Source organism: Scyliorhinus torazame, chromosome 2 (genome assembly GCF_047496885.1).
Source record: "Scyliorhinus torazame isolate Kashiwa2021f chromosome 2, sScyTor2.1, whole genome shotgun sequence".
Classification (NCBI taxonomy): domain Eukaryota; kingdom Metazoa; phylum Chordata; class Chondrichthyes; order Carcharhiniformes; family Scyliorhinidae; genus Scyliorhinus; species Scyliorhinus torazame.
In genome coordinates, this window is record NC_092708.1 from 61,902,928 (window position 1) to 61,928,625 (window position 25,698).

At 47.5% G+C, this 25,698-nt stretch overlaps 1 protein-coding gene across 1 annotated transcript in view; it reads left to right on the plus strand.

Moving 5' to 3' along the window:
• The window catches only part of LOC140406652 (low-density lipoprotein receptor-related protein 1-like), a 1,475,832-nt gene that overhangs the window by 350,931 nt on the left and 1,099,203 nt on the right, over positions 1-25,698 (plus strand). The window contains exon 12 of the mRNA XM_072494659.1: positions 8,042-8,158. Coding sequence (XP_072350760.1) covers positions 8,042-8,158 — 117 coding nt within the window. The remainder of the gene's footprint in view (positions 1-8,041; positions 8,159-25,698) is intronic.

Sequence of the window (25,698 nt, forward strand, 5' to 3'; positions counted from 1 at the left end):
ACAACTGATCTTTAGTTTTTACATTAACATTTTCAACCTAGCCTTCAATTTCAAAGTAAGTCCAAAAGATAACTCAGAAAATTATTGCAGGATTTCCAACAAACTGCACTGAAAGGAGATAAATATAGCTTTTAATGACATGGACTATTGTTTTGAAGATTATGAGCTATATCACTTGAATTTATCACTCCTGTATCATTTTTGAATGTTGTTTAAGTATCCATTATCTGTCAATGTCATTGATCTTAAATAATGTATCAGGACAATAGAGCTGCAGGAGAGTAAGAAGTGACTTGATTGAAACATTTAAGATACTGAGGGGTCTTGACACAGTGGATGGGAAAACGATGTACCCCCTTGTGTGAGAATCTATAACTAGGAGTCATGGTTTAAAAAATTTGAGACAGAGATGAGGAGTTTTTTTTCTCTGAGGGCTGGGAATTAAGGCAGAGCTGGATTAATTTTTGGTTGATAAGGAGGTGAAAGGTGATTGGGGGTAGGTAGGAACGTACAATCGGGGTTACAATCAGATTAGCTATGATCGTATTGAATGACGTAGCAGGCTCAAGGGGCTGAGTGGCCTTCTACTGCTCCTAATTTGTCTTTTTCTGTGTCTTAAGAGTGCACTAGAAATTACCCTCTTCAGCTGAAACTTAGTTGCTGTAGTGCAGCAAATATTGGACATCCCAGAGACTGAACCACTGAGAAAAGGCAGCCTGAGGACTTGGTTTTGATCATGGAATGTAGGGAGTGGCACCAGAGGTGCGGACAGCCCATGTTACCCTTCAGATCACAGAGCAGCACTCCTGCTTGTGCCAACCTCTAAAAGATTAATTTTGTACTTATTTTTTTTCTGCTGTACCCTCAGGTTTTACTGAGTAGGGCATTCCGACAGACCCAGTAACCAATCAAAAAAAGCATCCGGGAATTCCAATTTGAGTATTAATTGGCACAGGAGTCAGGCAGGTACTTCAGCTACCTAGCTGAAGGACCTAGGAAAATAGAGGCAGGGCTGGAAGAGGTGGACAAGTTCATCACCACCATTTTCAATCTATTGTAGTCAATCAGGAGTCCTGAAAGAAGAGTCGATAAAAGTTTATTTCCTACTCACGTTAGGAAATACAATAACAAAGTAACAGTCCAAGTCCCAGCTAGGACCATGCAGACCTTGCTGGGCTGGCTTTTATCTTGGGGAATTAACAAGCGCGTTGGTTAGGCCTCCACCCCTCAGCAGGGAGCTCGTATTCCACGAGCCCCACAGGGAGATCAATCGGGTCGTCCTCGTGGGTGTCGTGGGATTTATAACATTCCTCCATTCCTCCCCCCTCCCACAAAGTGAATCATAGAATTTACAGGGAAGAAGGAGGCCATTCGGGCCATCGAGTCTACACCGGTCCTTGAAACAGCACCCAACTTAAGCCTATGCCTCCACCCTATCCCCGTAACCCAGTTACCCCACCTAACCTTTTTGGACACTAAGGGGCAATTAACGTGACCAATCACCTAACTTGCACATCTTTGGATTGTGGGAGGAAACCAGAGGACCCAGAGGAAACCCACGCAGACACTGGGAGAAAGTGCGAACTCCACACAGTCACCCAAGGCCGGAATGGACCCGGAACCCTGGAGCTGTGAGGCGGCAGTGCTAACCACTGTGCCACCCCAAATCTCAATTCTCCGGCACCAGATATTCGGCGGGGGCAGGAATCGCGCCGCGCCGTTCGGCGAGCCACCCCACAGCGATTCTCCGGACCGCGATGGGCCGAACTCCCGCTGCTAGAATGCCTGTCCCACCGGCGAGAATCAAACCACCTCTCTTCCCGGCGGGACTAGGTGGCGCGGGCGGGCTCCGGGGTCCTGGGGGGGGTTGTGGACCGATCTGACCCCGGGGGGTGGCCTGACCTGCGATCGGGGCCCACCGATCAGCGGGCGGGCCTGTGACGTGGGGGCACTCTTTTCCCTCCGCCTCGGCCACAGTCTTCACCATGTCCGACACGGAAGAGACACCCCCCCTGCGCATGAGCGGGGATGACGTCAGCAGCTGCTGACGCTCCCGCGCATGCGCGGATTTCCGCCGCCCGGCGAATTCCTTTCGGCCCTGGCTGGCGTGGCGCCAAAGGCCTTTCCCGCCGGCTGGCGGCATGCCAACCACTCCGGCGCGGGGCTAGCCCCTCAAGGTGAGGGCTTGACCCCTAAAGGTGCGGAATTCTCCGCACCTTTGGGCGGCCCGACGCCGGAGTGGTTCACGCCACTCCATCCCACTGGGATCCCCCGCCCCGCCGGGTAGGGGATAATCCCGCCCATGCTACCTGGCGCTTTCTGCGGAGTGATACGATGTGAATGAGATGATGAAACCAGAGTAGCACTGTGCTCAATTCTTTGAAGTTGCACACTAATGACCTTTCAGTTGCTCATGGTCAATGAATGGTAGCCGTTTTGCCAATGATGAATGGCATTTATTGTGAACCCATGTCGATGTTGCAACATTGAAGTGAAGTTAGAAAGTTCTGTCTATCTCTTTCACAATGCTGAAGGAACGGTTGGCTCAAGCCTTTCGATGTAACAGGTCCACCCTACTGTCTTGGCCTTTTCATTAGAAAACTTTATCAAAAATATCAAAACATATTTCCTGGAGACATTTGGCGGGATTTACCGGCTGTTCGTGCCAGCGGGAAATTCTGGTCCCACGCCTGCGCACGGAATTCCCAGCGAAAAGGGGTGCTGTCGATGCGAAATCCCAACTGGGTATGATTGCAACACATTTGAATGGAATACCACACATTCCTGGTAGTATTTAATTGGGGGAGGGGAAAGTATACTGCTAATAGACAGGAGCTGAGGAGCATAAAGTGGGAACAGTTGTTCTTGGGGAAATGCATAACAGTAATGTGGGGGTTGTTTAAGGTGCACTTGCTGCGAGTGCTGGATAGTTTTGTCCCACTGAGACGAGAAAGGAACGGTAAGGTGAAGGAGTCTTGGATGACAAGAGAAGTTGAGCTTCTAGTCAAGAGGAAGAAGGAAGCTTTCGTAAGGTTGAAGAAGCAAGGATCTGGCATGGCTCTAGAGGGTTACAAGGTAGCCAGGAAGGAACTCCAAAATGGACTTTGGAGACCTGGAAGGGGGCATAATAAAGCCCTGGCGGGAAGGATTCGGGAAAACCCCAAGGCGTTCTACACTTCTGTGAGAAATAAGAGGATGATCAGAGTGAGGGTAGGGCCGATTAGGGCTAGTGGAGGGAACTTGTGCCTAGAGTCTGAGGAGATAGTGGAGGCCATAAATGAATATTTTGCTTCAGTATTCACTCGAGAGAGGGACCTTGTTGCTCATGAGAACAGCGTGAACCAGGTTAATAGACTCAAACAGGTTGATATTAAGAAGGAGGATGTGCTGGAAATTTTGAAAAGCATCAGGATAGATAAGTACCCTGGGCCTGATGGGATATACTCAAGGTTACTACAGGAAGCGAGGGAGGAGATTGCTGTGTCATTGGTGATTACCTGTGGTCCTCACTCTCCTCTGGAATAGTACCGGATGATTGGAGGGAGGTGAATGTTGTTCCCCTGTTCAAGAAAGGGAATAGGGAAAACCCTGGGAATTACAGACCAGTCAGTAATGGGCTAACGTCTGTAGTGAGCAAAATACTGTAAAGGATTCTGAGAGATAGGTGGCGGGATTCTCTGATCCTGAGGCTAAGTGTTAACGCCGTCGTAAATGCCGTCGTAAACGCGTTTCTCGACGGAGTCAACATGGTCTCAGGAGCAGCAATTCTGACTCCTTTGGGGGCCAGCACGGCACTGGAGTGACCCATGCCGCTCCAGCTGCCGATCCCCAGTGTCAGATGGGCGCTGAGGGTCAGTGCATGCGCAGTGGGACCGGCGCAATATGCGCATGTGCAGTGGGACCGGCGCCAATGTGCGCATGTGCAGTGGCTCCCTTCTCTGTGCTGGCTCCGACGCGACATGGCGTAGGGCTACAGGGGCCGCTGCGGAACAAAAGAAGCCCCCAGCCTGAGAGGCCGGCCCGCCAATCACAGGCCAGGCCACAGCGGAGTCCCCCCCGGGGTCAGACCCTCCTACCCCCCAACAGGCTGCCCCCCCAGATGCATCCACGCCGCGGTCCAGCCAGCTAAGAGCAGGTGTGGACGGTGCCGGCGGGACTCGTTTTTTTAGCGTGGCCAAGGCTCGGCCAATCTCGGGCCGAGAATCGTCGGGGGGGGGGGCCCCGTAGAGCGGCCCCCGACCGGCGCCGTGCCGACCATGCCGGCGCCAATGGACCGGTGTCGGGGCGGCATGGCGCGATTCGCACCGGTCTCAGCGATTCTCCGGCCGGGCCCTGAGGTGAGAGAATCCCGCCGAGGATTTATGATTATTTAGAAAAACATAGTTTGATTAAAGATAGTCAGCATGGCTTTGTGAGGGACAGGTCATGCCTCACAAGCCTCATTGAATTCTTTGAGGATGTGATGAGACACACTGATGGAAGTTGGGCATTGGATGTGGTGTATATGAATTTTAGTAAGGCATTTGATGAGGCTCCCCATGGTAATCTCATTCAGAAAGTTAGGGGGCAGGGGATACAGGGAAATTTGGCTGTCTGGATACAGAATTGGCTGGCCGAAAGAAGACAGCGAGTGGTAGGGGATGGAAAGTATGCTGCCTGGAGGTCGGTGACCAGTGGTGTCCCTTAGGGATCTGTTCTGGGACCTCTGCTCTTTGTGGTTTTTATAAATGACTTGGATGAGGAAGTGGAAGGGTGGGTTAGTAAGTTTGCCGATGACACAAAGGTTGGTGGAATTGTAGATAGTGTTGAGGGCTGTTGCAGGTTACAACAGGACATTGACAGGATGCAGAGCTGGGCTGAGAAGTGGCAGATGGAGTTCAACCTGGATAACTGTGAAGTGATTCATTTTGGAAGGTTGAATTTGAATGCTGAATACAGGGTTAAAGGCAGGATTCTTGGAAGTGTGGAGGAACAGAGGGTTCTTGGGGTCCACGTTCATATATCCCTCAAAGTTGTGTGATGTGAGAGTCCCTTTAAGAAATGTGGGTTTCATCAAATGGCTGCAGTGATGTCATTGTGTGGGTGGAGCTGGGTTCTGCTCTGCTTTTTACTATCGTTTTGAGCTGGCAGCTGCAGTGTGTTTTTGGTTTCGTTTTCAGAGTTGGGGAGCTGCATTCCAACAAGAAGCTGTATATATCGCTGCAATCTAAAGACTGTCTCCAAATCCCTTGATGATTTCAAAGTAATACCTGTTTCTGTAGAGAATTTAAACCTGCTGTCTTTATTTAAAAAGGGTTTAACTTATGGATGGTGTTTGGAAAGTTATTAAGGGTTATCTATAGTGTACTGTATCTTTTTGGGGAGGTCAGGGTTGATAGTTGATAAACTGTTTACTGTGTGTTTATAAAATGTAAACTGGATTCATAGAATAAACATTGTTTATGTTTGAAAATACTTTTAGTTCTCTGTTGCATCACACCTGTAAAGTGGGCCCTTGTGCTCCCCATGACCAAAATCTATTTAAATTTGTGGGCCAGGTGAATTCCATGATATACTTTGGGGTTCTCTAAATAATACTAATAATAATCGCTTATTGTCACAAGTAGGCTTCAATGAAGTTACTGTGAAAAGCCCCGAGTCGCCACATTCCGGCGCCTGGCCCTGGCCCTTAATAGTTGCCACCCAGGTTGATCGGGTTGTTAAGAAGGTGTATGGTGTGTTGGCTTTCATTAACAGGGGGATTGCGTTTAAGAGCCGCAAGGTTTTGCTGTAGCTTTATAAAACCCTGGTTAGACCACACTTGGAATATTGTGTCCAGTTCTGGTCACCTCATTATAGGAAGGATGTGGGTGTTTTGGAGAGGGCGCAGACGAGATTTACCAGGATGCTGCCTGGACTGGAGGGCATGTCTTATGAAGAAAGTTTGAGGGAGCAAACTTTTCTCACTGGAGCGAAGAAGGAAGAGAGGTGACTTGATAGAGGTGCACAAGGTGATGAAAGGCATGGATAGAATGGATAGCCAGAGACTTTTCCCCATGGCTGTCATGAAGGGACATAATTTTAAGGTGAATGGAGGAAGGTATCGGGGAGATGTCAGAGGTCGGTTCTTTACACAGAGAGTGGTGGGTGCGTGGAATGCACTGCCAGCGGAGTGTAGGTTAAGTTGATCTTAGATTAGGATAAATGGTCGTCACAACATCGTGGGCCAAAGGGCCTGTACTGTGCTGTACTGTTCTATATTCTATGTTCTATTAAAATAACCATTTCCATTTAATGTTATTATTTTCTCCTGTTTGTTTATAAATGTTAGTAGAAATCCCAATGACAATGGGCGACTGGATCCATTGTTCGTCATCCATTGTTCATCATCCTCCTCTAACCCCTTCCCCATCTGACTTCCATCATGCCCCCTGCTCCCCCCCCCTGCCCCCCCACGCACTGCCTACAAACCCGCCAGCAAGGAACAGCAAAACTCTGTCCCCGATATGTTTATTGAAGCTGAAGCATCTGATACACTGATCAATTTTGGGAACAGGAATAAGGGGGGCGATTCTCCGATATTGATGCCAAGTGTTCGCGCCATCGTGAACGCCGGGCCAGCACAGCACTGGAGGAGTTCACGCTGCTCCAGGGTCCTTACGCGGTGCCAAATGGTCACCACGCCAACCCGCGCATGCGTAGTTGTGGCAGCCCAATCCTGCGCATGTGCAGTTGGGTCGCGTGGGGAACGTCTTACACATGTTGGCCCCTCACGAACATGGAGCTGGTGTTCTGGGGCTGTGCGCGGAAGGAGGTAGGCCCGGGGGGGGGAGAGGCCGGCCCGCCAATCGGTGGGCCCTGATCCCGGGCCAGACCCCATCGGAGGCCACCCCGGTGAAGGAGCCCCCCCCCCCCACAGGCCGCTCCCCCAGCGTTCCTGCAGAGTTCCCGCCGGCAGCAACCAGGGGGGGCCGGCGCCGGCGGGAACCTGTCGTGTCGTAGCGGCTGCTCGGCCCACCTGGGCCGGAGAATCACCGCTCGCCGGTTCTCCAAGCGGCCCGGTGCGAATCGCGTGCCGCTGGTTTCCGGGGGTGGGAGAATCGCGGGCGGCGCGGTGCGATTCGCGCGCCGCCCCGGCGATTCTCCCACCCAGCGTGGGGGGGGGGGGGGAGAGAGAACAACGCCCTAAGTAAAGTGAGTCAGAATTAGTGATAGGAATGAAATACATTCTAGCTTTTAAAAGGCAAGTTAACGAATGCGGGATGGAGGAAAATGTGGGAAAATGTGGGGCAAAAGTAGATGATATTTTCACAAGAGGAGTATAGATTTTAAATGGCCAAATTACGTGCTCTATGATGATTATTTGAAAATTTAAGAGTATCTTAACATTACCACATAATATGGCTGACACAATGTTAAAATGCCTCAGAGTAATGGATGGTAAAGTAGATCTCTATTAACATTTACAAACAAACAGGGCAAAGAAATAACATGACATGGAAATGGTGATGTTAATACTACCAGGCATGTGTGCTATTCCATTAAAATGCGTTGCAATCATGAAATGAAAAAGGAAAGGAAAATCGCTTATTGTCACAAGTAGGCTTCAAATGAAGTTACTGTGAAAAGCCCCTAGTCGCCACATTCCGGCACCTGTTCAGGAAGGCTGGTATGGGAATTGAACCGTGCTGCTGGCCTGCCTTTCAAAGCCAGTGATTTAGCCCTGTGCTAAACAACTCCTAAACAGCCCCTAAACAGCCCCATACCCAGTTGAGTAGTAAGGAAGAACTAGATTTCCATTCTACACCAAGTCCATCCTCAAGATTAACCTGCACAATTGCTTTCACTTTGAATATTTTGGAAACTATCAAAGCTCACCGAATCGATAATTCTTGATACCTTGCAATTAAATGAAGAATAATTATTTATCTCTTTTTGATTTGAGCTACCTCAGCCTTGCCTGAATTTACCCTTTTGGAAAATGCAGTTCAATTTTAGAAAAACAATATTAATTCCTAAAGTCTGCTGCCTTCAGATCCATGTTGTTGTTGTTTCCTTGCAGGGAAGACTTGCCAACCCACTCAGTTTGCATGTACCAGTGGACGGTGCATCCCATTGTCATGGGTGTGTGACTTAGAAGATGACTGCGGAGACCGATCAGATGAAGCCGTGTCATGTGGTTAGTGGCTCCTTGCAAAATCTATTGGTTTGCTCTGGGTAGTGCTGTATTTTGTCAATTAGAATGTATGGCGTATCAAGGATATTGCTTTATAAATTATGTGCTTTCCATCACTGAATGTAGTGGGAATGTCAAGTTTATTTAATATTGCAGATAGATCTAATCTCAGTCACCACATTGAATGGAATTAGGATATGAGGCTTGTGCTCTTATGACCAGATGGGCGGTAAGAAGCAACAGGGTATTGAAAGGTAGCTCGCACATTATACTGCAGAGCTGCTAATTTCTAATGCTGATCGTAATCACTTGAATCTTGCCCAAAGTAATAACTGTGCGGTTTCTGCAAGATTAAAACTAACCTGAGTTCAATTGATGTAAGTGCTTCACTGAAGTGTGAAGAACATGTCAAAAAAGATGGTTAAAATTAGCGATGAAATCAATATAATTGCTACAATGGTTCAATTTATTTCATCAAAGCTTGTAGGCATTATCATGGCTGATAAAGAAAAGTGGTAAAGACTGTTTCCGAGTGTGGCACCTGAAGCATGAGCCAGTGGGAAATCATGACAAATCCACAGAGTAAAAATTTAGAAATTGCATTTTGCACATTTTTTTAAAATATGGAAAGTGTGAAGAAAACCTGAGAGCATCTGGCCATAAAGGATAAATAAATTGCGATATTTTTCATAACACAAGTGCAGTTAATTAAAGTTGTAGGCAGAGTTTCTGTGATTTGGGTCTTGAAAGCAAATGGCAAGTCCTGGGCAGGTCATCGAGTCATAGAGGTTGACAGCATGAAAACAGGCCCTTCGGCCCAACTTGTCCAAGCCGCCCAGTTTTTACCACTAAGCTAGTCCCAATTACCCGCATTTGGATCATATCCCTCTATACCCAGCTGTCCCATAAAATTGTCTAAATGCTTTTTAAAAGATAAGATTGTACCCGCCTCTACTACTGCCTCTGGCAGCTCATTCCAGACACTCACCACCCTCTGTGTGAACAAATTACCGCTCCAGACCCTTTAGTATCTCTCCCCTCTTACTTTAAACCAAACCCTCTAGTTTTAGACTCCCCTACGTTTTAGGAAACGAGCATTTGGGCTTTTGTGACATTTGGCGACTATCCCTGGGGAGTCATGTAAATGATATGATCATTTCTGTTGGCAAGCAATTTCTTTAGTACAATTCAGCACAATATGTACCCTGTCTTTGATTTGGAGTTAAAGTTCCCAAGCTCGCAAAGAATGCCAAGGCCTGGATTTCTCATTGGTTCAATGGTTGTTTTATATATGTCCATGAGATGTGAGTATCGCTGGCAAAGTCAGCATTTATTGCCCAGCCCTAATCCCGAATGAGAAGCTGGTGGCGAGCCATCTTCTGAAACTGCATCTGGTGTAGCTAGACCCATGGTGCTGCAGTGAGGGATTTTCAGGATTTTGACCCAGAGACTAAAGGAATGGTGATATAGTTCAAAGTCAAGAAGGTAGACAGGAGGAAATGGGACACAGAAAGGAACCTGCAAATGGTGGGGTTCCATAAGAACATAAGAACTAGGAGCAGGAGTAGGCCATCTGGCCCCTCGAGCCTGCTCCGCCATTCAATGAGATCATGGCTGATCTTTTGTGGACTCAGCTCAACTTTCCGACCCGAACACAATAACCCTTAATCCCTTTATTCTTCAAAAAACTATTTATCTTTAGCTTAAAAACATTTAATGAAGGAGCCTCGACTGCTTCATTGGGCAAGGAATTCCATAGATTCACAACCCTTTGGGTGAAGAAGTTCCTTCTAAACTCAGTCCTAAATCTACTATCCTATCTATTCCCTTCATAATTTTATATGTTTCTATAAGATCCCCCCTCATCCTTCTAAATTCCAATGAGTACAGTCCCAGTCTACTCAACCTCTCCTCGTAATCCAACCCCTTCAGCTCTGGGATTAACCTAGTGAATCTCCTCTGCACACCCTCCAGTGCCAGTACGGCCTTTCTCAAGTAAGGAGACCAAAACTGAACACAATACTCGAGGTTTGGCCTCACTAACACCTTATACAATTGCAGCATAACCTCCCTAGTCTTAAACTCCATCCCTCTCGCAATGAAGGATACAATTCCATTTGCCTTCTTAATCACCTGGTGCAACTGTAAACCAACTTTTTGCGACTCATGCACTGGCACACCCAGGTCTCTGCACAGCAGCATGTTTTAATATTTTATCATTTAAATAATAATAATCCCTTTTGCTGTTATTCCTACCAAAATGGATAACCTCACATTTGTCAACATTGTATTCCATCTGCCAGACCCTAGCCCATTCACTTAGCCTATCCCAATTCCTCTGCAGGCTTCCAGTGTCCTCTGCACTTTTTGCTTTACCACTCATCTTAGTGTCGTCTGCAAACTTGGACACATTGCCCTTGGTCCCAAACTCCAAATCATCTATGTAAATTGTGAACAATTGTGGGCCCAACACTGATCCCTGAGGGACACCACTAGCTACTGATTGCCAACCAGAGAAACACCCATTGATCCCCACTCTTTTCTTTCTATTAATTAACCAATCCTCTATCCATGCTACTACTTTCCCCTCAATGCCATGCATCTTTATCTTATGCAGCAACCTTTTGTGTGGCACCTTGTCAAAGGCTTTCTGGAAATCCAGATAAACCACATCCATTGGCTCCCTGTTATCTACCGCACTGTTAATGTCCTCAAAAAATTCCACTAAATTAATTAGGCACGGCCTGCCCTTTATGAACCCATGCTGTGTCTGCCCAATGGGACAATTTCCATCCAGATGCCTCGCTATTTCTTCCTTGATGATAGATTCCAGCATCTTCCCTACTACCGAAGTTAAGCTCACTGGCCTATAATTACCCGCTTTCTGCCTACCTCCTTTTTAAAACAGTGATGGCACGTTTGCTAATTTCCAATGCGCTGGGACCACCCCAGAGTCGAGTGAATTTTGGTAAATTATCACTAGTGCATTTGCAATTTCCTTAGCCATCGCTTTTAGCACTCTGGGATGCATTCCATCAGGGACAGGAGACTTGCCTACTTTTAGCCCCATTAGCTTGCCCATCACTACCTCCTTAGTGATAACAATCCTCTCAAGGTCCTCACCTGTCAGAGCCTAATTTCCATCAGTCACTGGCATGTTATTTGTGTCTTCCACTGTGAAGACCGACCCAAAAAACCTGTTCAGTTCCTCAGCCATTTCCTCATCTCCCACTATTAAATCTCCCTTCTCATCCTCTAAAGGACCAATATTTACCTTAGCCACTCTTTTTGTTTTATATATTTGTAGAAACTTTTACTATCTGTTTTTATATTCTGAGAAAGTTCACTCTCATAATCTATCTTACTCTTCTTTATAGCTTTTTTAGTAGCTTTCTGTTGCCCCCTAAAGATTTCCCAGTCCTCTAGTCTGCCACTAATCTTTGCTACTTTGTATGCTTTTTCCTTCAATTTGATACTCTCCCTTATGTCCTTAGATATCCACTGTCGATTTTCCCTCTTTTTACCAACCTTTCTTTCTGTTGGTATGAACCTTTGCTGAGCACTGTGAAAAATCGCTAGGAAGGTTCTCCACTGTTCCTCAACTGTTTCACCATAAAGTATTTGCTCCCAGTCTACTTTAGCTAGTTCTTCTCTCATCCCATTGTAATCTCCTTTGTTTAAGCACAAAACACTAGTGCTTGATTTTACCTTCTCACTCTCCATCTGTATTTTAAATTCCACCATATTGTGATCGCTCCTTCTGAGAGGATCCCTAACTATGAGATCCTGAATCAATCCTGTCTCATTACACAGTTCCCATCTATCTACTGTCCTTGTTATTTCTAGATCGTGGAGGCTGCAGGTTTGGTAGATGCTGTGAAAGGAGGCTTGGCGGGTTTCTGTCGTCTATCTTGTAGATGCACACTCTGTGTTACTATTGTGTGTTTGTGGTGGAGGTAGTGATGGATAGGATGCCAGTCGAGCAAACCACTTTGCTTGGATGATGTCAGGCCTCTTGGGAGTTGTTAGATGTGAGTTACTTGCCACAGAACCGCCAGCCTCTGAACTGATCTTGTGGTCACACTGTTTATATGGCTGGTCCAGTTCGGTTGCTGGTCAATACTAACCCTCAGAGTTGAATAGTGGGGTTTTAGTGATGTAATTTCATTGAATGTCATGAGGAGATGGTTAGATTCTCTCTTGTTGGAGATTGTCATTACCTGGCACTTGTGTGGTACAAAGATCATTTGTCACTAATCAGCCAAGTTGGAATGTTGTCCAGGTTTGTTGCCTATAGACATGGACTGCTTTAGTATGAAGAGTCGCAAATGATGCTGAACATTGTCCAGTCTTCAGAGAACATCCTCACTTTTGACCTTATGGTGAAAAAAAGGAATTGGTTAAATAACTGAAGATGGTTAAACTTTGCCCTGAAGAACTCCTACAGTAATGCCCTGGGGTTGAGATGATTGCACCTTGATAATCACCCAGATGATTCCCCCCTTTCATTTGATCAAGGCCTGTAACAGTTATCTTCCTTCCATTCTAACGGACCTTTCTGGACCTGAAATATTAACTTGTTTCTCACTCCACAGATGATGCTCGACCTGTTGAGCATTTCCAGCATTCTCTGTTTTATTTCGGAACCCCTGGCTTGATGGTAATGCTAGAGCAAGGGTTATGCTGCGATGTAGGGTTAGCATTTGAGGTTAAATACAATCCAGCTGCTGATGGCTCACATCACCTCATTGATGCACAGTTTTGAGCTACTATATCTTTTCTGAACCTATCACATTTAACATGGTGGCAGCTTGACACCACATATTGGAGGCTAAATTCAGTATGAATCCTCCACGAGGACTGTGTGATGGCTGTTCCTACCTGTTACAGTGACAGATAAATTGGGGAGGGCAAGGTAGCTCTTGTTGCTCCCCTCCCCACCTGCCGAAGACCTGCTTTCCTTTAGGACTTAACCAATTTGGGCAGTAGTGGGCTGGTGAGCTACTCCTAATGATGGGTATTGTATTCTCCCACACAGAGTACACGCTGGGAGTGATTTTCAGACCACTTTGCACAGGCACAAATCTCGCTATGTCGTAAAATTCTGGGAGAGTCCTGAAATGGGATTTGTGCCAGGTGCCAAACACTTTGTGAGGTTCCCGGGCCTTCCGAGCAGACGTAATCACGTTTAAGCCCAGCGGGGGCATGAATTTGATTCTCATTCATTTTAATGGATTTAAATATGCAACGTCAGCTCAACACCGATTCCTCCAGGTGCATGCAATATTCCCACCCGCCAGCGTGACGCGGAACCGGCGGGAATCACTATAATGCCCATGTTGTGGGGCTTGGAGCCCATAGTAGCCACCAAATGGTTAGGTACATGGCAGAACAGTGGCCTGGCACTGCCTCTGGCACCCGTGGCCACTGCCACGATGCCAAGTTGTCACTGCCAAGAGGAGAGACCGAAAGGGGGTGCTGAATGGGCTAAACTGTTGGTGACCCCCATAGCGGAGTGTCACGTACTTGGTGGGGGAAGGGCTGGTGTGGGAGACTGGGGGTGGAGACTGATGCTGGTAGGGAGGGTGGTGGGTGGGACTGATGCTAGCAAGGATGGGGGTGATGGACTGGTGTCGGTGAGGAAGCGGTGGGGGGGGACTGATGCTGTTGAGGATGGAGGGAAATGGGGGGGCTGATGTCACGTCACCCTGTTGCCTGTGAAGTGGGAGGGGTGACCCAAACATTTAGGAGGAGGGTTGTTTTCTCTTTTGGGGTCAAGGGTTGGGGTAACTCCCTTGACTGTGGACGTTGCAATGTTCATGTGGTGTGAATGGGGCATTGCATTAAACTTTGAACAGGAGGTCCCAATCTCTGAGGATCCAGGTCGGCAGGCATGTTTAGGCCCCGTCCCTTTCGGTACTGGCGCAAAACATGTCCCCCTCCCAAAAAATACCCAAGTGTGGGAAGATCACGATGCCGGCCGTAGTCACATTGATTTCCGCTCCCAAAATTACACTTTGTCATATGTTGACGAAAACTCCAGCCTCTATGTCCTTGCTAACCTCAGTGCTTGTTCCAATACCATTGGAGAAATGGTGTTGGCGAAATTGATGGGTTTGGAAGCTGATAAATCACCAGGGTTGACAATCTACATCCCAGGGTACTAAAGGAGGTGGCTCTAGAAATAGTGGATGCATTGGCAGTCATCTTCCAGGATTCTCCAGACTGCAGAACAGTTCCTGCAGATTGGAGGGTGGCTAATGTAACTCCACTATTTAAAAAGTGAGGTTGAGAGAAAGCAGGTAATTATAGACCAATAAGCCTGACATCAGTAGTGGGGAAAATTCTAGAATCCATTATCAAAGATTTTATGGTAGATCACTTAGCGGTAGGATATGACAGGGTTAGCAGGGATTTATGAAGAGGATATCATGCTTGACAAATCTAATGGAATTCTTTGAGGATGTAACTGGTAGAAAAGATGAAGGAGAGCCAGTGGATGTGGTGTATTTGGACTTTCAGAAGGCTTTTAACAAAGTCCCGCATAAATGATTAGCATGTAAAATTAAAGCGCATGGGATTTGGAGCAGTGTATTGAGATGATATAAAACTGGTTGGCAGACAGGAAACAAAGAGTAGAATTAACGGGTATTTTTCAAATTGGCAGGCAGTGACTAGGGGGGTAATGCAGAGATCGGTGCTAGTACCCCAGTTATTCACAATATATATAAATGATTTAGATGAGGGAACAAAATGGCATATCTCCAAATTGGCAGATGGCACCATGTTGGTTGGGAGGGTGAGCTGTGAGGAGGATGGAAGATCCTTCAGTGTGATTTGGACAAATTGAGTGAGTGGATAATTTAGATAATTTGGATAAATGCGAGGTTATCCACTTTGGTAACAAAGTCAAGAAGGCAGCCCATTATCTGAATGACCATAAATTAGGAGAGGAGAATGAGAGGAGAGGGGCTGTTTAGCACAGGGCTAAATCGCTGGCTTTGAAAGCAGACCAAGGCAGGCCAGCAGCACGGTTCAATTCCTGTAACCGCCTCCCCGAACAGGCACTGGAATGTAACGACTAGGGGCTTTTCACAGTAACTTCATTTGAAGCCTGGATGTCCTCATACACCATTCACTGAAGGTGAGCACACAGGTGCAGCAAGCGGTAAAGAAGGCAAATGGTATAGAGCATAGAACAGTACAGCACAGTACAGGCCCTATGGCCCACGACATTGTGCCGACCATTTATCCTAATCTAGGATCAACCTACACCCCTTCAATTTACTGCTGCCCATGTGTCTGTCCAAGAGTCGCTTAAATGTCCCTAATGACTCTGACTCCACCACCTCTGCTGGCAGTGCATTCCACACACCCACCACTCTCTGTGTAAAGAACCTACCCCTGACATCGCCCCGATACCTTCCTCCAATCAACTTAAAATGATGTCCCCTCGTGACAGCCATTTCTGCCCTAGGGAAAAGTCTCTGGCTATCTACGCTATCCATGCCTCTCATCACCTTGTACTCTCTATCAAGTCACCTCTCTTCCTTCCTCGCTCCAGTGAGAAAAGCCCTAGCTCCCTCAACATTTCTTCATAAGACATGCCCTCCAGTCCAGGCAACATCCTGGTAAACCCCCTCTGCACCCTCTCCAAAGCATCCACATCCTTCCTATAATGTGGCGACCAGAACTGGACACACTATTCCAAGTGTGGTCGAACCAGGGTTTTATAAAGCTGCAGCAAAACCTCACAGCTCTGTTCCTCCAAACTTCCAAGAATCCTGCCTTTAACCCTGTATTCGGCATTCAAATCCAACCTTCCAAAATGAATCACTTCACACTTATCCTGGTTGAACTCCATCTGCCACTTCTCAGCCCAACTCTGCATCCTGTCAATGTCCTGTTGTAACCTGCAACAGCCCTCAACACTATCTACAACTCCCCCAACCTTCGTGTCATCGGCAAACTTGCTATCCCACCCTTCCACTTCCTCATCCAAGTCATTTATAAAAACCACAAAGAGCAGAGGTCTTTGTTGTTCTTTATTGCAAGAGGATTTGAGTACAGGATCAGGGATATATTGCTGCAATTATATAGGGCCTTGGTGAGGTCACACCTGGAAAAAGACCATAAGACTATAAGACATAGGAGCAGAATTAGGCCATTTGGCCCACCGAGTCTGCTCCGCCATTCAATCATGGCTAATATTTTCTCATCCACATTTTCCTGCCTTCTCCCCATGACCCCTGATCCTTTGTGCAGTTTTGGTCTCCCTATCTGAGGAAGGATGTTCTAGCTGTAGAGCCTATCAGCAGAAACTTCTGTGAGAAACCAATCTGTTACTCGACAAGCAGCGAAGACTGGGAAGGTTAATTTTGAAGGTAGATTCCAGGGGCCACTCAGAGCAGTGGGAGCCCAGGTGAGGCAGTCAGAGCAGAAAGAGCCCAGGTGAGGCACTTGGAGCAGAGGGAGCCCAGGTGAGGCAGTCGGAGTAGAGGGAGCCCAGGTGAGGCAGACGGAGCAGAGGGAGACCAGGTGAGGTGGTCGGAGCAGAGGGAGCCCAGGTAAGGCAGTCGGAGCAGAGGGAGACCAGGAGCCTAGGTGAGGCAGTCAGAGTAGAGGGAGCCCAGATGAGGCAGTCATAGCAGAGGGAGGCCAGGTGAGGCAGTCGGAGCAGAGGGAGCCCAGGTGAGGCAGTCAGAGCAGAGAAAGCCCAGGTGAGGCAGTCAGAGCAGAGGGCGCCCAGGTGAGGCAGTCGGAGCAGAGAGAGACCAGGTGAGGCAGTCGGAGCAGAGGAAGCCCAGGTGAGGCAGTCGGAGCAGAGGGAGACCAGGTGAGGCAGTCGGAGCAGTGGGAGCCCAGGTGACGCAGAGGGAGCCCAGGTGAGCCAGTCGGAGCAGAGGGAGCCCAGGTGAGGCAGTTGGAGCAGAGGGAGCCTAGGTGAGGCAGTCAGAGCAGAGGGAGCCCAGGTGAGACAGTCGGAGCAGAGAGAGACCAAGTGAGGCAGTCGGAGCAGAGGGAGCCCAGGTGAGGCAGTCAGAGTAGAGGGAGCCCAGGTGAAGCAGATGGAGCAGAGGGAGCCCAGGAGTGGCAGTCGGAGCAGAGGGAGCCCAGATGAGGCAGTCATAGCAGAGGGAGCCCAGGTGAGGCAGTCAGAGTAGAGGGAGCCCAGGTGAGGCAGTCAGAGTAGAGGGAGCCCAGGTGAAGCAGATGGAGCAGAGGGAGCCTAGGTGAGGCAGTCAGAGTAGAGAGAGCCCAGATGAGGCAGTCATAGCAGAGGGAGCCCAGGTGAGGCAGTCGGAGCAGAGGGAGCCCAGGTGAGGCAGAGCAGAGGGAGCCCAGGTGAGGCAGTCGGATCAGAGGGAGACCAGGTGAGGCAGTCGGAGCAGGGGGAGCCCAGGTGAGGCAGTCGGAGCGGAGGCAGTCCAAGTGAGGCAGTCAGAGTAGAGGGAGCCCAGGTGAGGCAGTCAGAATCAAGGGAGACCACGTGAGGCAGTCCATGCAGAGGGAGACCAGGTGAGGCAGTCGGAACGGAAGGTGCCCAGGTGAGGCAGTCAGAGTACAGGGAGCCCAGGTGAAGCAGTCGGAGCAGAGGCAGCCCAGGTGAGGCAGTCGGAGCAGTGGGACGGTACTGGTGTCTAAGTAAGTGATTGTCTGATGATTGCATGAATGGTTGGGGGAGAGAGAGGGTGCACGGGTGGGGAGAGTGATTCACATTATTTCCTATACTGGTGTTTATGTTCCACGCAAGCCTTTTTCCAACTTTCTTGATCGTACTCTAGAAACATAGAAAATAGGAGTAAGAGGGGATCATTTAGTGTTTCGAACCTGCTCCCCCTTTCATTGTGATCATGGCTAATCATCCAACTCAATTGATTAATCCTGCCTTCCCCCATGTCCTTTGATCCCCTTTGCCCCAAGTTTTACTTCTGGCTGCTTCTTGAAAACATTGTGGTTTGATGCTTTCTGTGGTAGCGAATTCCACAACACGACCACTCTCTGGTGAAGACATTTTTCCTCATCTCAGTTCAAAACGGTGTGTCCCGTACCCTCTGACTGTGTCTCTCAGTTTTGGACACCCCTACCATTGGGAACATCCTTCTTGCATCTACCCTGTCTAGTCCTATTGGATTTTTATAAGTTTCACCCCCCCCCCCCCCCCCCCACCCGGCCGCCCGATCATATCAAGGTCACTTTCAGCTTCTTTCTTCTGCATGTGTTTTCAAGCTCCTGCCAGGGAGCAGTGCCAGGAGCATTGCGAGGGTGCTGCCCAGACATAACCCTCTCCTCGCTTGGGGGCTTTACTCACCTATGTACATCCGATGGGTTTGATTCGCCAGGTGCACATCGTGGGGTGCCAGTCGTGAATCATGTCAGTGTGCTCTCACGCCCACGCGAATGGAAAATCCATTGGGGGGAACGGGGGGGGGGGGTTTAAAGTGTAAGGCTTAATAATTATATTTATGTTAATGCAAATATGGATTCTGACTTAGTAAGTCAGTTTTCCCATTGCATCAATGGCAGGGGACAGGGACAATTGATCGGGGAAATCTCTCAGTGTATTAGCAGTTCTGGGACTCCCTCAGGGTTTTCCGCCCTGCTGCCACTTCCTCCCATTCCCACTCCCTGAAAAGAGGAGTGGAAAATTTCTCCCCCAGTGTCTTATCATCATGAGGAATTAAAATCCACAATTTAATAAAATATACTAAACTAATTTACATTTTACTGCTTCATCAAGTATCTCTGCAGTAGTGTTCACTGTTAACAAAGAGCTCTTGGTTGCAAAGCATGCCTCAAATGAAGGAGTTTTAAAATCAAGATCTCTCATCAAATTACATTGTGGATTCAGGTTATCCCTTTTTTACAATCTTGTTTTGATGTCCTTTCTAGCACAGCCACTCAGAAAATACTGCAAATAAGGAATAATTTAAAATGCTGATTTTGTTTTATAAGCAGGAAAAGAAAGTATAATCAGCACCATATTCTGTCTCGGGTGGTTTCTAATACTCTTACGTTTGGTAAGAGTGACGACAGATACCTTTGAGTGACAGAGCTGGACTGAATTTGTTTCAAGAGACTAGATTTATGCTTTGCCTCTTTCAAACCTTGGCTGTGACCTTTGAAAGTAGATTCCATAGTGTTTTATTATTTTTGAGATAGTAAGCTCGAGTGAGAGTTATTATTCTCCTGTGAGTTAACTTGTCACATCGTTGGCATAAATCAAACAGCAAAATAAAAAAATCATTTTCAGAGAAAGCAACAAGATAAATACATGGTGTCGCCTGGCTATCCAAGACAAGCCTGTAAGAATCCATCTTAGTTCAGATGGAGACAAACCCTACAGCATTCTTTGGGTCCTGGAGCAATTTAGTCGATGGAGTTAATGTTGAGGGTTAGAATGTCTTTCACAGTCAGGATAAATTAACACTTGGCATTCTTATCAGTAAATCAAAGACTGAATGTTGATTGCACCTTTATTGCCTAATGGGATATTGGGCGCGATTCTCCCAGCCCCGCGCCGGGCCGGAGAATCGCCTCAACCACGCCACGTCGTCCCGGCTCCGGCGCTCGATTCTCCGAGGTGCGGAGAATCGGCACCAATTTTGCCGGCGCGTTTGCCACGGTGTCGGTCACGGGCCGCTGTCCGCGGCGGGGCCGCCGATTCTCCGGCCCGGATGGGCCGAGCGGCCGTGCGGAAAAAAGAGTCCCACCGGCGCCGTTCACCCCTGGTCGCTGCCGGCGGGAACTCTGCGCGAAGGGTCGGGGGGCGGCCTGTGGGGGGGGGGGAGGGGTGCACCGTTCCCGGGGGGGGGGGAGGGACCTCCGATGGGGTCTGGCCCGCGATCGGGGCCCGCCGATCGGCAGGCCGGCCTCTCCCCCCGCCCCCCCCCCCACCCCCCGGGCCTACTTTGTTGCGCGGCCGGCCCCTGAACCCCCACGCCATGTTGTGTCAGGCCCTGTGGGGGCCAGAATCGGTAGTCCCCGCGCTCGTTTCACACCGCCGTGAAACGCGACGGCGTTCACGACGGCGCGAACACTTAGTCTCCATTTCAGAGAATCGCGTCCATTATTCTTTTCATTATTTACAAATACTCTTCCATCAATTAAAGGAAGAGTGTTCGACAAAGGAAATTATTCTTACACCTTTTATGTGAGATACTCTGCTCCATAGTATTTCAAAACGTACCTCACCAAATCACGCATGATTGATTCTTCCCGGAGGTGGAGGACAAGCATGAGTGGTGTCAGGGGAGGCCCGGCCAACAATACCCATGTGTTCTGCTTCTGCTCCAGACTCAACGGGTTCTGGACTGCCTTCTTCTAGGCCATGTCCAGGATTAGAACATAGAACATACAGTGCAGAAGGAGGCCATTCGGCCCATCGAGTCTCCACAGACCCATTTAAGCCCTCACTTCCACCCTATCCCCATAACCCAATAACCCCTCCTAACCTTTTTGGTCACTAAGGGCAATTTATCATGGCCAAACCGGAGCTCCCGGAGGAAACCCACGCAGACACGGGGAGAACGTGCAGACTCCGCACAGACAGTGACCCAGCGGGGAATCGAAACTGGGACCCTGGTGCTGTGAAGCCACAGTGCTAGCCACGTGTGCTACCATGCTACCCATGGGGATTGTGGGGGTTAAGATGGAGCCATGCACGTTTGTGGCGGTCTTCGGTGTCAGAGCATCCAGAGCTCCTCACGAGGAAGGGGACAGACTCCCTGACCTTCGACTCTCTGATCGCCCGGCGGAGACCTCTGCTGGGGTGGAAGTCAGCAGAACCTCCGAAAGCCTTGGAGTTGCTCTCAGACCTGGGTGAATTCCTAAAGCTTGCAAAAATAACATTCTCAATCGGGGGTCCGTGGAGTGATTCCACGACATGTGGAGAAGGTTTGCCAACCTCTTTCAAGACCTATTCGTAGCCAGCAAATAAGGGGAGGAGGGGGTTGATGGGGAGAGGGGGAGGTGGGGAGAGCCGCTGAGAAATAGAGGAATACGCCTCCAAAGTGGCTGAGCTCCAGGCATGGAAGTGATCCAGGTGATGCTTCATTAGATGACCTCGAACACGGACCTGGTATGATATGTGACCAGATTGAAGAATGACAAACCCCATGTCCCAGCGTGGACCTATGCCAAAGTTACTGGCATACACTGCTTCATTAGATGCAAAATGTTGAAGAAAGTGACGCCTAATAGGGTAACAACCTAGTAGACTTGCGTACGGTGTACTTTTGTGCCAATTTCGGTGGGCAGCAAGCTCAACCAAGTCTGGAGTCGGTGACCCATCAACATTTAGGCTGGGGCCACCCCAGTCACAGCATGAGGCATGGTTCTATACAAGAACAGGAAACGCCAGCCTGGTACCCATCAAACCTGCGGTTTGTTTCTTTAGGCCCAGCTTCATCATCTGTACGGCGTGCATTTAACACCAGGTGATAAAGAGTGGTGCAGGCATGTTGCATGCCATTTGCTTTTGTGAATGCAGCGAACACCTCACTTGTAAATGAGGCCCTGTTGTCTGTAATGAGTAACACGGGTCTGCCATGGGCCAAAAATGATGTGCGCAACTGTTCGGTGGTTGCGTGAGAGGTGATGGATACTATTTTGTGGTCCTGCAGCCACTTTGAGTGCACATTCACCACGATGTGAAACACAAATCCTGAAAACAGGCCAGTGAAATCCACATGAATGCGAGCCCAGGGACGCCCTGCCAATCCAAGGGTTCAGAGGCGCCGCTGACAGAAGCTTTTGATGTTCCTGACAAATGGGGCAGTGCTGGGCCACTGCCTCAAGGTTTGCGTCGAGTCCCGGCCACCAGACGTAACTCCTGGCCAGCATTTACATCTTTGGAGCCCTGGGGTGTTCCAGGTGCCCTTTTGCAAGGACAATGACCCTCATGCCCCACAGGAGGATACCGTCTTCGACAATCGGTCAGCTCTGACATCTTGGTGGAAAAGGCCTTCAATTCTACCGGAAGCTGTCATCGTGGTCCACCGTACAAAACCAAATGTTGCACCTTAGCCAACACCATTGTGGGTCTGTGTTCACTCTCGGACACAGGCAGTCTTCGCGAAAGAGTCCAAGCAGTGGCTGATGATCAGTAATTATAAAAAAATGGCAGCCATAAACATACTGATGAAAATGCTTGATGCTGAACACGACTGCCAAACTCTCTTTTATCATGTGCGCATAGTTATGCTCCGCAAACACCAACGTCCTGGAGGCAAAAGCTATCGGACAGTCCCAGCTGTCGCCCGTCTGATAGGAGAGGACGGCACCAATGCCGTATGGCGATGCGTCGCACGTCAGACAAAGGGCCTAGTGGCGTCGAAATTGGTCAGTACTCTCGACAAAACCAACTTCTGCTTCATCAACCGGAAAGCCGCCGCCTGTTCTTCACCCCAAACCCAGGGCCGGCATTTCTGTAGAAGAAAATGAAGGGGGGGTCAGGACCATCATCAAGTTCGGAATAAAACAGCCGTAATAATTGATCAGCCCTAAGAAAGATCTAGGTTCCGTGGCAGCACGTGGTGGAGGGGCCATTTTGATTGCCTGTGCTTTGTCAGCAGCAGGGTGCAGGCCATTCCGGTAGCCTCGATACACTACCTCCTTAGCATTGAAGATGTATTTTGCTTTACATAGGTGGTCCCGATATTCCGCAATTCCCTGTAATACCACTTCAAGGCTTCACAGGTACTCATGCTTCATGACCCCCCTTGATCAATACATCATCGAGATTGACGACAAAGCGCGGGATACCTCATAGTATTCTTTCCATTATGCATAAACCGATGCTATGCTGAATGGAAGCCGGGTGTACTCGAACAATCCACTACGAGTACTGATGCTAACATATTTTCTTGAGGTCTTGTCCAGTTTAAGCTATAATTAAGCATTGCTCATATCTAATTTGGTAAACGTAGAATGTAGACATCTTAAATTCAGGGTAACCAATATCTGTCTAAACAGGAAGCCGTAATGACGGTGAACTTGAACTCGCCGCAAAGGTGAACATTCCAATCCGGTTTCATCATCGGTGCTGCCCAATCGGTGAAATGAACTGGCCAAATCATGCCAAGGATCTCCAATCGCTGCAGTTTGGCCTCGACTTTACCGTCAATAGCTTAAGGGACCGGGCAAGCACACAATAAACGGGACTGGGCTTGCGGACCCACCTGGATCCCCCCCCTTAATTCTCCCATAATATAAAAGCAACATATGTAATACTAAATTCAGAATGACTTCCAAATGTAAACTGACTTGTATCTGTCTGCACTGGTCTAATTATTCACCACCCTCTTACCACACTTTTGAAAAAAGCACGTCAGGCACCATGCATGCAAGAACCAAATCATACAGAGGGAATATCTGCCCTGATTTTTCTCGAAGGTTTCTTGATGAGCGTTATGATTGAAGACAGCCATCAAATGACTCAAAAGGGCACAAATGAAATATATTTGGCAAGAGGAGAGAAAGAGACATGAGGAGCAACCTCTTCACCCAACGAGTAGTCAGGATTTGGAATGTGCTGCCTGAGAGTGGTCTGGAGGCAGGCTCAATCAAGGCACTCGAGAGAAAATTGGGTTATCTGAAAGGAAGAATGTGGAAGGTCACAAGGAAAGGATGTAGGAATGGCACTTGGTGCATTGCACATTTGGATTGAACAATATAATAGTTGAAAAGTAATCTTGCTAATTGGTCAGGTCCTACAACTATGTAGCTGAGGCCAGTTGACAACTAATTTTGATATGGTCAAATTGTGCTTCATAGTGCAGTAGAAACTGTAATAAATGATTGACCTATATTCAACAGATAGCTTAAGAGGTTAATTTCAACTATGGATAGGCTTTTTATTTCTTAATGTTAAAGGAAATTATTATTGGGTGGGATGCGTAACAGGCAACCAGTGCAAAATTGTCACATTTCTACCACCACATATATAAGTGCTTATTTTCTGATTATTATTCCCATTAACAATTGTCCACTGTCAGCTGGATATGTTTTGATAAAATATTGCTCATGCCTCATTTGGCAAGCTTGCAAAATTGTATGTTTGTCAACTTGTAAGATAACAAATAGCAAATTATCCATATCGGTCTGTGATTTGCAGTCAAAATAACTGGCATGCTAATAGCACCCAAAGATGTTATGTGGAAATACTACTGGAACTTCACAAAAGGACTATGTACAATTATGTGTGAGAATGTAAAAGTTGCTATTTGAGATGCATCATGGCATCTTGGCATCGACCTCGCCATTGAAATGCATTGAGTGGCATCAAATTGGTGTACTTGTGCAGTAGATACAAACTAAGGTAATCAAAGTTAAAGCTTGTCTAAAGTGACACAAGGTGCCTGTTTTGGAACCATTTAATGTCCATATATCTTTAATTAAGCCTGGGTTAGCTGTCAGATTCTTTAATGATTGATTAATTACCGCCAATGAAGATTAATTATTGCAAGTGTGCAATCTTGTGGTCGAATAGTTTAAGAACGTGAAATTTCAAATGGAACCTTTTAAAAAAACTTTTATTTTCTCTTTCATTGCGCCTCTCTTAATTTCAACTTCCTTGCCTCATTATTTCTCTTAATGAGCCTGGTTTGGCATTGAATTCAACCACGCTGATTTACATTTCATTCTCGGCTCTTGTGCTTTTATTTTGCAATCTTTCAATCTTCGCAGTTAAGACAATTCACAGTTGCTCGCCCTGTTTGTTCAGCTCCCAGATGCCTGGTTTTCCTCCCTGCAAGCTTTTCATCTCACACTTTCATCAATTTGCAACGTAAAATATTGTCAAGATTAAATGGGCAAGGGCAAGTTTAACTAATGGCAAATGCCATGGGATTTACTCCTACAGCAAATTATGGCCCATTAATCTTTTCAACTGACTGTCAATTCGGGGCCACCAATCCGATTTTGATTTAATACATTCTCATATTTCCCCCCACATTTCTGTCACAATCAATCATTCAAGAAAATGAAGAATTCACCAAACAATTCAAGCTGCTACTCTCTAATTGTCTTATGATAACATATGGCCAGTAGTCTATTAACCTACAATGCTTCCATGACAGAAAAATGGATTTGTCAATGAATTTATGTTACAGACAGAGGCGCCTTAAAAGTCTGAAGTAGCATTATTAGATACTCCCAAGGAGATTTTTGACAAGTATTTGCATTACATAAATTTTATTTTTGGCTGAACTTTTGTAAATTGCATTGGCTCCCTGTCATCCAAAGCACAGACAGTTATGATTACTAATTGGCCCATCTTGCCAACTTTTAATTGATACATGTGAACTAGTTTTCTGTCCTGTATCCAAATGGAACAATTGGCTGCAAATGCTTCTCAAACTGTGAATGTTTGGAAAGCGAGTGTGAATTTCTCCCAGCATATCATTAGCATCAATGTTAATGATGACCTGATTTTCATATTGAGCCAAGTGTCTGTGTTTTTGGAGGTCTTAAGTTTAATCACTTGACCATCTGTCTTGACAAAATCAAAGTTTTTAAAAAATAACATCATTTTATCTTCC